Source organism: Mytilus trossulus, chromosome 5 (genome assembly GCF_036588685.1).
Source record: "Mytilus trossulus isolate FHL-02 chromosome 5, PNRI_Mtr1.1.1.hap1, whole genome shotgun sequence".
Taxonomy (NCBI): domain Eukaryota; kingdom Metazoa; phylum Mollusca; class Bivalvia; order Mytilida; family Mytilidae; genus Mytilus; species Mytilus trossulus.
Genome location: NC_086377.1, coordinates 80,104,780 through 80,118,784, shown reverse-complemented (window position 1 = coordinate 80,118,784; position 14,005 = coordinate 80,104,780). Strand labels below are relative to the sequence as shown.

Here is a 14,005-nt window from a genome sequence, read left to right as displayed (position 1 = left end):
TCGAGATGTTAAATTCAGTACCTTAGGGCTTATAAATGTGGTTAACTCGGTCCCATTTTATATGTGCCTGTTACACACATCAAGATATCGGGGGGCTCGTGAACATTCGAGATGTTAAATTCAATACCTTAGGGCTTACAAATGTGGTTAACTCGGTCCCATTTTATATGTGCCTGTCACATACATCAAGATCTCGGGGCCTCGTGAACATTCGAGATGTTAAATTCAGTACCTTAGGGCTTATAAATGTGGTTAACTCGGTCCCATTTTATATGTGCCTGTTACACACATCAAGATATCGGGGGGCTCGTGAACATTCGAGATGTTAACTCAGTACCTTAGGGCTTACAAATGTGGTTAACTCGGTCCCATTTTATATATGCCTGTCACATACATCAAGATATCGGGGGGCTCGTGAACATTCGAGATGTTAAATTCAGTACCTTAGGGCTTACAAATGTGGTTAACTCGGTCCCATTTTATATGTGCCTGTTACACACATCAAGATCTCGGGGGCTCGTGAACATTCGAGATGTTAAATTCAGTACCTAAGGGCTTATAAATGTGGTTAACTCGGTCCCATTTTATATGTGCCTGTTACACACATCAAGATATCGGGGGGCTCGTGAACATTCGAGATGTTAACTCAGTACCTTAGGGCTTACAAATGTGGTTAACTCGGTCCCATTTTATACGTGCCTGTCACATACATCAAGATCTTGGGGGGTGGGGGTGGGGGGGGGGGGGGTGCTCGTGAACATTCGCGATGTTAAATTCAGTACCTTAGGGCTTACAAATGTGGTTAACTCGGTCCCATTTTATATGTGCCTGTCACATACATCAAGATCTCGGGGGCTCGTGAACATTCGAGATGTTAAATTCAGTACCTTAGGGCTTACAAATGTGGTTAACTCGGTCCCATTTTATATGTGCCTGTCACATACATCAAGATCTCGGGGGCTCGTGAACATTCGAGATGTTAAATTCAGTACCTTAGGGCTTACAAATGTGGTTAACTCGGTCCCATTTTATATGTGCCTGTCACTTTATCAAGATATCGGGGGGCTCGTGAACATTCGAGATGTTAAATTCAGTACCTTAGGGCTTACAAATGTGGTTAACTCGGTCCCATTTTATATGTGCCTGTCACATACATCAAGATCTCGGGGGCTCGTGAACATTCGAGATGTTAAATTCAGTACCTTAGGGCTTATAAATGTGGTTAACTCGGTCCCATTTTATATGTGCCTGTTACACACATCAAGATATCGGGGGGCTCGTGAACATTCGAGATGTTAAATTCAGTACCTTAGGGCTTACAAATGTGGTTAACTCGGTCCCATTTTATATGTGCCTGTCACATACATCAAGATATCGGGGGGCTCGTGAACATTCGAGATGTTAAATTCAGTACCTTAGGGCTTACAAATGTGGTTAACTCGGTCCCATTTTATATGTGCCTGTCACATACATCAAGATATCGGGGGGCTCGTGAACATTCGAGATGTTAAATTCAGTACCTTAGGGCTTACAAATGTGGTTAACTCGGTCCCATTTTATATGTGCCTGTCACATACATCAAGATCTCGGGGGCTCGTGAACATTCGAGATGTTAAATTCAGTACCTTAGGGCTTATAAATGTGGTTAACTCGGTCCCATTTTATATGTGCCTGTTACACACATCAAGATATCGGGGGGCTCGTGAACATTCGAGATGTTAACTCAGTACCTTAGGGCTTACAAATGTGGTTAACTCGGTCCCATTTTATACGTGCCTGTCACATACATCAAGATCTTGGGGGGTGGGGGTGGGGGGGGGGGGGGGTGCTCGTGAACATTCGAGATGTTAAATTCAGTACCTTAGGGCTTACAAATGTGGTTAACTCGGTCCCATTTTATATGTGCCTGTCACATACATCAAGATCTCGGGGGCTCGTGAACATTCGAGATGTTAAATTCAGTACCTTAGGGCTTACAAATGTGGTTAACTCGGTCCCATTTTATATGTGCCTGTCACATACATCAAGATATCGGGGGGCTCGTGAACATTCGAGATGTTAAATTCAGTACCTTAGGGCTTACAAATGTGGTTAACTCGGTCCCATTTTATATGTGCCTGTCACATACATCAAGATCTCGGGGGCTCGTGAACATTCGAGATGTTAAATTCAGTACCTTAGGGCTTATAAATGTGGTTAACTCGGTCCCATTTTATATGTGCCTGTTACACACATCAAGATATCGGGGGGCTCGTGAACATTCGAGATGTTAAATTCAATACCTTAGGGCTTACAAATGTGGTTAACTCGGTCCCATTTTATATGTGCCTGTCACATACATCAAGATCTCGGGGGCTCGTGAACATTCGAGATGTTAAATTCAGTACCTTAGGGCTTATAAATGTGGTTAACTCGGTCCCATTTTATATGTGCCTGTTACACACATCAAGATATCGGGGGGCTCGTGAACATTCGAGATGTTAACTCAGTACCTTAGGGCTTACAAATGTGGTTAACTCGGTCCCATTTTATATATGCCTGTCACATACATCAAGATATCGGGGGGCTCGTGAACATTCGAGATGTTAAATTCAGTACCTTAGGGCTTACAAATGTGGTTAACTCGGTCCCATTTTATATGTGCCTGTCACATACATCAAGATCTCGGGGGCTCGTGAACATTCGAGATGTTAAATTCAGTACCTTAGGGCTTATAAATGTGGTTAACTCGGTCCCATTTTATATGTGCCTGTTACACACATCAAGATATCGGGGGGCTCGTGAACATTCGAGATGTTAACTCAGTACCTTAGGGCTTACAAATGTGGTTAACTCGGTCCCATTTTATACGTGCCTGTCACATACATCAAGATCTTGGGGGGTGGGGGTGGGGGGGGGGGGGGGGTGCTCGTGAACATTCGCGATGTTAAATTCAGTACCTTAGGGCTTACAAATGTGGTTAACTCGGTCCCATTTTATATGTGCCTGTCACATACATCAAGATCTTGGGGGCTCGTGAACATTCGAGATGTTAAATTCAGTACCTTAGGGCTTACAAATGTGGTTAACTCGGTCCCATTTTATATGTGCCTGTCACATACATCAAGATATCGGGGGGCTCGTGAACATTCGAGATGTTAAATTCAGTACCTTAGGGCTTACAAATGTGGTTAACTCGGTCCCATTTTATATGTGCCTGTCACATACATCAAGATCTCGGGGGCTCGTGAACATTCGAGATGTTAAATTCAGTACCTTAGGGCTTATAAATGTGGTTAACTCGGTCCCATTTTATATGTGCCTGTTACACACATCAAGATATCGGGGGGCTCGTGAACATTCGAGATGTTAAATTCAATACCTTAGGGCTTACAAATGTGGTTAACTCGGTCCCATTTTATATGTGCCTGTCACATACATCAAGATCTCGGGGGCTCGTGAACATTCGAGATGTTAAATTCAGTACCTTAGGGCTTATAAATGTGGTTAACTCGGTCCCATTTTATATGTGCCTGTTACACACATCAAGATATCGGGGGGCTCGTGAACATTCGAGATGTTAACTCAGTACCTTAGGGCTTACAAATGTGGTTAACTCGGTCCCATTTTATACGTGCCTGTCACATACATCAAGATCTTGGGGGTAGGGGGGGTGGGGGGGGGGGGTGCTCGTGAACATTCGAGATGTTAAATTCAGTACCTTTGGGCTTACAAAGGTGGTTAACTCGGTCCCATTTTATATGTGCCTGTCACATCCACCAAGATCTCGGGGGGGGGGGGGGGGGCATACCTTATTTTACGTTTGAACTTGTACACCTCTTATCGTTTTGGGCCGTTTATAGCTTGTCATTTTGGCTCATTGTTGAAGGTCGTATGGTAACCTATGAAAACTTAAATCCACGCCATTTGGACGTTTCTTTTGTTGTTCAAACACCTTTTTGTTTCCTTTTAGTAACTTGTCGGATGTCAGCAAAATAAATATTTTTTTAGAATTTTCTACTTGCAGTATTGCTATTGATTCTTAGATATATATGAAAATATCAGCAATTTTATTATTTAATTTCTTTTAGTTAAGCATAAGGCGTAGTTTATCTGACTTGAATCTATCACAAGGTGTTTTATAAGAATAATCATAGGGCGAAACATTCGGAACACATTTGACATATGAAAGTTTAGAAAAGCCTTTTTTGTCGAAAATCTCTCAAAATCCATGTTTTCTTTCAAACCTTTTGAAAAAAGGAGCCGTTAATATTAAATGAAGGAAAATCTAGAGAGAACCATTTCCCGCCAAATTGGTAATGGCTTATATGTCAAATACAAGGATATGAACCTGTCATTGTTCCCCTCCTTTTTAAAATCCATTATTTATATTATATACTTTCAATTTATAACAGTTTATAAAAAGCTTGTCATTTTTAAAAGCAGAGCGTTGACTATCCTTAAACGGATTAACTAATGAAACAAAAATCCATTCAGGAATACAACAGCAGTATGAAAAATTGAAAAGCTTTTGCTAATTGGTTGTTCAGAAATATTATCATGGCTTCAGTGCACTTAGAATTATGAGAAGCTGATATATTCAAAAACAACAATTGATATTGTAAATTTCAATTATGATGTGATATACAAGTATCAATTATATATCACATTTCAATGAATAATATATCTTTATCATTATATACGTCATTATCAATATAAATCGTATACGGGACTGCACTTTAATATGCTGGTATTGTAAGATATAATTATAGTAAAATATTTTATAGATCGTAAGCGGTACTGCACTTTAATATGCTGGTAGGAAGCTATAGTAAAACGGAATTCTGACAAAAATTGCATTCACTTTATGTTCATAATATAAATATAGCGATTATAACAATAAGTCAGGTATATCAACTAACACAAATATTTTATAGATCGTAAGCGGTACTGCACTCTAATATGCTGGTATAGTCACAGGTATTTGGGGAATGGACCCCCCCTTTTTTTGGACCTCACTAAAATAAAATTTTGGCGTTTTTTTTATTCATTTACAATTTTCTACAATGTATAAACATATATCAAGTCTCAACAATCCATTGCTAGTCGATTACAATATTTTTTTTACTATCCATACGAGCCCCAAGTGAAAAAAAGAAGCTTTTATTTAGTGAGGTCCAAAAAAAAAGGGGGGTCCATTCCCCAAATACCTGTGGGTATAGTAAGCTATAGTAAAATGGAATTCTGACAAAATTGCATTCACTTTATGTTCATAATATTAATATAGCGATTATAACAATAAGTCAGGTATATCAACTAACACAAATATTTTATAGATTGTCATTATATACGTCCTTATCAATATACATCGTATACGGGACTGCACTTTTATATGATGGTAGGAATATATTATAGAAAAATGAAATTCTAAATGAAATATAGAGGTTTATCAAGTAAGTCAGGTATAACAATACACGCAAATACTATTATAGATCTGATACAGGACTGCACTCTTATTATGCTGGTAGTAAGATATAGTAAAGTAGAATCCAAAAGAACTATTCATTTACTTAAAAGTCTATAAGCATAGAGGTTTATCAAGTAAGTCAGGTATAACAATGCACACAGATAGTAAAGATCTAACACGGGACTGCACTTTAAAGGGAATTTCAAAAGTACTTTTTAATTACGATAATAGAATTGAAATTCTGACAAAAAACATTCACTTAATTTTCAATAAATATAAAGGGGTTTATTACTATAAATCAGCCATTACAATGCACACAAATACAGGTGAACAAATACAAAATCACTTGAAATCAAAAGAGATGAGAGCAGGTCCAAGAATCGTATATTATGCAGACAGCAACCTTCATGTGTTCCAAATCTATTATAAGCTATACATGATATTAGTAAACACTTGGAAATAAAATATTGTGGAAAGAAGAATTGTCTGCAACAGGTTTGGATAACTTTACAAGGAATTCAAATCTTTGGTTGGTGGAATGTCAACATAGTGATATTTTTTATCTAGCAAAATATTTACTTCACTAGAAGAGCGTTCATGGTTCCTGATTAGCAATATCAGAACCAGTGGCGGATCCTGAAATGTTCGTAAGTGGAGGTCCACTGATTGCCTAAGAGGGGACCTGCTCCAGTCACACTTTAGTGATTCCCTAAATAAGCAACCAATTTTTTTTCAGAAAAAGGGGGTGCGGCCCCTGCCCCCCCCCCTAAATCCGCCTCTGAGAACTCTTGGTTTAACCTGTATTTCTAGAGTGTCATTAATATAAAAACAGCACTCAAAAGTTAGACAGAAAGTAGGATATATAAGTCACTATGCTGTCTACAGTATTTGGAGCGATTATTTGTTGTATACCCAGTTAAAAAGTATAGAATTCTGTCAAGTATTCAATAAGGTGGTACCTAACACTACAGGGAGATAACTTTGTAAAAATCAGCTAAACGTTTTAATCACGTTGTATTATTAAGGAAAAATTAAGCTTCTCAAGGATCAAAATTAGTGTTTGCCAAACTGCTGTATAACCAATAAAATTTTTCTGATTTAGTGGTTAGTTCAAAATCTTAGACATTTTTATATTTTTGTCAAAGGGTCAAAGTATATGATTGACACCAACACATATTTACTATCAGTTATTTATCACTGCTAATCACCCAAATAGGTGACACATATTTTACTGATATAATGGGTGAATTGTGAAATCATATAAACATATTGCAGTAATTATTATTAAGATAAACCACAGTTGTCTCTCAAATGCAAATAAAATCTGTCGAAATCATCAACATTTATCGAATCACTTTTAATAGGTAATAATTTTTTTTTAATGTTCATCAAATGACTCTCTAATTCAACGATTTAAATAGCATGTAGTTTACTCGGTTGTCACTCATGAAGATCAATACATAATCTTACAACTACTTCTGAAAACGATTATACTTTTCAATAGCGTTACCGTTTTTCCCGCCAAATTCTCGGGATTTTCCCGTTCACTTACTATAAACATTTTTCTTTACCACCCCATGAGTTGCAGTTATAGGATTTGATTCAAAGTTTTGTATTTCTGAAATTGTTATGTTGTTTTTTGTCCTAAAATAGTAGTTTCGTTCATTTTTAAAGATCAAAAGCTCGAAAACTCCCCTATTTAAAACTTTTACCTAAAGACAATGGTGTGACGTTTCACTGTCCTTAAAGAAAAGATGCACGCAAACAAGGATTTGTATAGGTTGATTACTTTACACATCCTTGTTGCAAATAATAAAAGCAATAATGTAAATAAAATTAAAATAAATATACAGAAAGAAATGCAATGAATTGTAATTTAAGAGAAATTTTGTATTACCTTTATGGAGTCCGGTAAACCTGTCTCTAAGAACCGTGAATTCGTAAATTGGTCCAAATTCTTCAAAAATAGGTCTTAAGTCCTTATCGTCTAAGTTTCTAGGAATTTGTCCGACAAACAATTTAACAGCGTCCTGCTCCTTAGCAGGCGGCGTACAATGTCCGTTAGATATTAAAGGATGTTCATTTAAGCCATTCACCAAAGTGGACATACTGTATACAACGACGGAATGAATCACAAAGGGTAGAAAAAATACAATGTACAAAAAACACAACAAAACTAATTAAAACACCTATAAACTACACCAACTAAACGAACGATCACTACAAACGTTACAATCGGAATGTCTCGGACTTTATACAACAGTCAATGAAATTGACATTCAATTTGCATACAGCACTTACCCGCCATTTTCTAGACGTAATCGATTGCAGTGCCTCCGACAATTTTGTTTGATCAATATTCCGTAGCTATCAGTCATTTAACACTGCTAAACTACACAGTTAATACTGTTGCATGGAGTTTACCAATATTTAACAGAAATAATAGTAAAATCCGTTAAATCCAAGAACAATTGGCAGCATTATTGAACTATAGATAAGAACTGCCATTGTACAAACAATTCCTACCGTCATATAGCAATTTACCTGTTTAACTGCAGATGTCAATCAAACAAACAAAAAATACTGCTCAATAATTAGATAATTGAAGCTTAACTACTCCAGTGACTATGAATGAATGTAATTTGATCTTTGAGAATTAGTTTGCTTACAGAACACCAGAACGATTAACGTATTATATTTGTCAAAAGCTTGTTTCATCTTATGTCAAGAGGTAGCTGTAAAGGTTGTTAAGGACTCGTAACTAAAAATTATAGATTTCTTCATATCGAAATTCTGTGTGCAAAGCATATTTCACATGATGTTATTTGACAGAACGTCTAAGCTTGATTGCGAAGAACCTGTGTAAAGAAAATCGTTTGATTGTTAACGATGATTTACGTCCAGTGGAAAATATTTCATGCATGTGTAATGGTGGTCACTTTGTTTACTTGTTTATTCATCTATTTGGGGAAATTGGTTAACTTTAGAATTACTTATAGTTCCGTTACTATTTCTTCCGAGACCGGCCATGAAATTATCCTTGTAGGGACTTCCTGTTCTGGCACGTGCCCGGCCGGGCTCGTTGTCCCTAGGAACTATAAGTATGACGTCACTCACCGGGTTCTGGGCAGTCTACGCTAAGGAATTAAAATGAGCAGACGCTCATACTTTGGCTTGCAAATATGGAACGTTATAAGGACAAGTAGACTAGCCACCACCGTATTTTAGTATATTTATTTATGTAAACTTATGTTCAACCATATATATGTCTTTAAAATAAACATCTTGTTTATATTCACGTAGTTTTACGTACTTCGTCCGATATCCCAGAACTTGGGTAGACAACGGGAAAACGAAGCCAGTGGAAACTTCCACTCCCGTTACACATGTTCAAGACGATGCCAAAAAGAAAAGTTTATTGCTACGAAAGAACTTCATAAAACCCTTTCTGCATTTCTAATATGGTAGCGGGTGCAAATATTGCACATTACAAAAAAATTGCAGAACATGTATTCTGTTTACTCTCATTGTAAATTTTGTTCATATAAAAAAGAAGATGCGGTATGATTGCCAATGTGACAACTGTCCACAATAGACCAAAATGACACAGTCATTAACAACTATAGGCCACCGTATGCACATTTTGCTCAAGCATCATGTCACTCACGAAAACTGTCCTAGAAATCCTAACATATTGTATTTTGGTACATGTTGACACGATCATTATTTAATTGTTATTCCCCTCGTTTAAACCTATACATTTCATATTTCTTTATATTTACGTGATGCTTATTCAGTGTATAAAGGCAGAGACATATAATACATTTTTTTATATGTCTCTGATATAGATATTGGTATTTTTAATTCATTGGTTAAAGATATTTTTTTTTTTTAGAGTTTAGAATTTGCATTCTCGCAAACCATTTATAACCTCCTTTGAAAACTTCACTAGGTGTTTAGAAATTATTACAATGAATTGTCTGAGAACTGATGTTCAGTGCATCATAAGAACGGCGTGATTTTTCAAATCTCCTTTTAAGAATATTATTACATATGCCATATACCTAATTACAGGGGAAACAACAGTACTCCCGTGTTCCATTTTTCTACCTTTGAACTATATAAAATTGAGAATGGAAATGGTGAATGTGTCAAAGAGACAACAACCCGACCAAATAAAAAACAACAGCAGAAGGTCACCAACAGGTCTTCAATGTAGCGAGAAATTCCCGTACCCGGAGGCGTCCTTCAGCTGTCCCCTAAACAAATATATACTAGTTCAGTGATAATGAACGCCATACTAATTTCCAAATTGTACACAAGAAACTAATATAAAAATAATACAAGACTAACAAAGGCCAGAGGCTCCTGACTTGGGACAGGCGCAAAAATGCGGCGGGGTTAAACATGTTTGTGAGATCTCAACCCTCCCCTATACCTCTAACCAATGTAGAAAAATAAACGCATAACAATACGCACATTAAAATTCAGTTCAAGAGAAGTCCGAGTCTGATGTCAGAAGATGTAACCAAAGAAAATAAACAAAATGACAATAATACATAAATAACAACAGACTACTAGCAGTTAACTGACATGCCAGCTCCAGACTTCAATTAAACTGACTGAAAGATTATGATTTCATCATATGAACATCAGGCACAATCCTTCCCGTTAGGGGTTTAGTATCATACCATCATAACATATATGAGAAGAACATAACCCATGTCATGCCAACTGTTTTTAGAATAAATGTCTTTAGTTCCGACGCAAAGACCTTATCAGTGACTCAATATAAATGCCAAAATATGCAATCTTTAATGACTTGACAACAGTATCGTAATTATATCCCTTCTTAATCAGTCTATTTAAAGGTTTTGTAAGTTTCTGAGGTGAATACTGACACCTTTGTGCTTTATAAAGAATATTTCCATAAAAAATTGGATGTGAAATACCTGAACGTATAAAAAGTCTGCATGTTGAGCTTTATTTACGATTGATGTCTTTATACCGATGATAAAATTTAGTAAAAGTTTTGACTAGTTTGTGATATCGAAAACCCTGGTGTAATAATTTTTCAGTAATACATAAATTTCTCTCGTTAAAATCTAAAACATTGTTACAAACACGAGAGAATCGTACAAGTTGAGATATATAAACACCGTAAGATGGTGACAAGGGAACGTCACCATCTAAAAACGGATAATTAACGATAGGAAATGAAAAATCATCCCTTTTATCATAAATTTTAGTATTCCGCTTTCCGTTAGTGATATAGATATCAAGATCGAGGAAAGGGCAGTGGTCATTATTAGTATTAGCTTTATTTAAAGTAAGTTCAGCAGGATAAATTTCACTAATATACATACTGAAGTCGTCATTATTGAGAGCCAAAATATCATCCAAGTATCTAAAAGTATTATTAAATTTGTTTATCAGATGTTGTTTTGATGGGTCTTTGCTTATTTTTGTCATAAATTGTAACTCATACATGACAAAAGTTATATTTGTTGATTAAGTTATATATAAATAAACTCATCATAGATACCAGGACTAAATTTTGTAAACAGTTAATTTATAAATATAACCATATCAATGATAATTCATGTCAGCACAAAAAGTGCTGACAACTGGGCTGGTGATACCCTTGGGGAAATAAATCTCCACCAGCAGTGGTATCGACCCAGTGGTAGTAAATAAACACATCATAGATACCAGGACTAAATTTTGTATATACGCCAAACGCGCGTTTCGTCTATAAAAGACTCGTCAGTGACGCTCGAATCCAAAGAAGTTAAAAAGGCTAAAATCAAGTACGAAGTTGAAGAGCATTGAGGACCAAAATACCCAAAAAGTTTTACCAAATCCAGCTAAGGTAATCTATGTATGGGGTAGAAAAGCCTTAGTATTTAAAATATTCTAAATTTTGTAATTCCAACTTATCTGTAGATCTTTTCTTGCAGATCATTTTCTTAAACCATTTCTTTTATCCAATGTTTTACAGAACAAGCATAACAAAGGGTAGACATCATCATTACATATTATTCTACTTGTCAAAGCGAAATTTATAAAAATGCACACACTTCTTTTTTACAATCAAGGCATCATAAATACACTGCTGTTGTCTGTTCTATGGTCGGGTTGATGTCTCTTTGACATATTCCCCATTTCCATTTCCAATTTTATGAATATATCTATCTAAGATATAATCTAGTTATAAAATTCAACACATATATATTGAATAAAAGTATTGAATAAAACGCGTATCAACAAGCATACAAATGTCATTATAAGGGAAAAGTAAAATCACAAACATACTGAACTCCGAGGAAAATTGAAAATCTCTGATTCAATAGCAAATTGCAAGCGCAAAAATATCAAACGATTGAATAACAACTGTAATATTCCTAACATAGTATTTGCATTTTCATATGAAGAAAAAGGTGGATTTTTTTTTATAGCTAGCTAAACCTTTCACTTGTACGAAACTCGCATCAAATTCCATTATATTGACAATGATTTGGAAAAATCAAAGACATAAAAGAGCGACGTCAAACTCAGAAATCTAAACAAACTGACAACGCATAATAGTTTAAAGTGTCGAAAATAGGGGTACCTTGTGTTATAAAAAAACAAACACATATTTAATAAAGAACGATCAGAGAACAATAACACAATGACAGGATGTATAAATAGAGAGCCACTTCTTTTGGCTCTGTATTTATACATTCTGTCATTGTGTCAACGTCATATATTATAGTTTAGAGTCGTCCATCTTTGTCTATATAGAAGAATAAATCAATAAAAGAGGGACGAAAGATACCAAAGGGACAGTCAAACTCATAAATCTAAAATAAACTGACAACGTCAGAATTTGTCTGAGTTTCAAACCAAGAAAAAACCTTTCCCTAAAGTTTTATCCTGTCCTGGGGTTGAAGTCATTAAACTTTGCCCGGTGTTCGGAGCACAAAAATTATGCTAGAAACATGAAATCCAGCATTTTGATTAGTTGATTTGGAGTATGAGTACAAAAAACTGACTCGAAAGTTTTATGACTTCACGGCCAATACTACAGTAAAATTAAGCACAACATTTCATTGCATATAATTCGCCGCTTCAGAATCAAATGCATCCTGGGTAATATTTTCAAAAGCGTACACCAAAGCGTTTTGATAGGTTCAAAACGTTATAAACAATGGAAATAAAACCAATGACGTAACGTTATTTTCACTTTGTGGTACGAACAATGAAATTACCCATGAAGCTTAATTGAAGACAATTGCAGATGATAATCATCACTGGGAATTAGCCAATAAAATGTTCAACCCTTATTTTCTGTTTGCACCTTAAGTTTACGAAATAATTAATAGAAAAACGATATAAAAAACTAATAGTGCTTTGAGACACCCAATCTATACGACTATGGCTCACAATCTATTTTCTGCAATGAAATATATGAGGTTCAATCATCAGTAAACTATTGTAATCTTTCCTGTCTAGCACTCACCACCCGTCACTACAAAATTGTATGAAGTAATTTATATATTTTTATAGTTTTTTTTTACTATTCTTGTTCTTGTTCTTCATCTATCTAAAAATTTTAATTTGTTTCAAATATTAATATTTAACTGTTGTTCTATTATGGAAGCTTCACATAATGGGCCTCATGATATTTTTTTATCTGGACACAAGATATTCAATAACTTATCAAAAGATCAGTAAATGTATTTATAAAACGAGTGAAAAAAGTACTTCTCCTGTAACTGCGTATTTCCTGTAATTCGGTATTTGTAACTATTTTGATTCGAGCATCACTGACGAGTCGAGTGTAGACAACAAATTAGAATAACAATAATACCAATCTCCAACGTAAATTCAAAATGAAAATTTCATAAACTAATGGGAAAATTAAAATGTACCCATATTTTGACTATTTTATATATTGTGGTTGTTTATTTAACGCATCAATGTAAATATAACGGAATTTGATGAAACTGTCATTAAAGTAAGAGGGTTAGCGCTATAGAACCAGGTTTAATCCACCATTTTCTACATTTGAAAATGCATGTACCAAGTCAGGAATATGACAGTTCTTGTCCATTCGTTTTTTATGCGTTTTGTTTTTTGATTTTGCCGTTTGATTTTGGATTTTCCGAATTGATTTTGCTCTAAAGTTCAGTATTTTTGTGATTTTACTTTTTAAAAGCAAAAACATCAAACGAATGAAAAACAACTGAAATATTCCACGTCTGGTGTGCACAGTTTTAATCCTGGTATTTATGCTTTTATTGGGTCCTCGATGCTCTTCAACTTCGTATTTGTTTGGCTTTTTAACTGTTTTGATCTGAGCGTCACTGATGAGTCTTATGTAGACGAAACGCGCGTCTGGCGTATTAAATTATAATCCTGGTACCTTTGATAACTATTTAACCAGAATAAATTTGTGTTAACCTCTTGTTCTTTTTAATTCGCGTTGACAGTTCAAATATGTTGTTTAAGGTGGTACCCAACACTTTAACTAAAATTAATTTGGGTCGTTTAATTTTCATAAAATTTTGACAA

At 35.4% G+C, this 14,005-nt stretch overlaps 1 protein-coding gene across 16 annotated transcripts in view; it reads right to left on the bottom strand.

The window, feature by feature from the left end:
* Window positions 1-7,648, bottom strand: part of LOC134719192 (CUGBP Elav-like family member 4) — a 113,579-nt gene extending 105,931 nt beyond the window's left edge. For 4 of the 16 annotated variants that reach the window (XM_063582185.1, XM_063582187.1, XM_063582191.1 and 1 more), the window contains exon 1: window positions 7,344-7,644. In XM_063582185.1, coding sequence (XP_063438255.1) covers window positions 7,344-7,554 — 211 coding nt within the window. In that variant the 5' untranslated portion in view covers window positions 7,555-7,644. Of the gene's footprint in view, window positions 1-7,343 lie in introns of all 16 variants that reach the window. The other 12 variants (XM_063582193.1, XM_063582194.1, XM_063582197.1 and 9 more) reach the window with 6 other exon arrangements.
* Window positions 7,649-14,005: the final 6,357 nt, after the last annotated feature.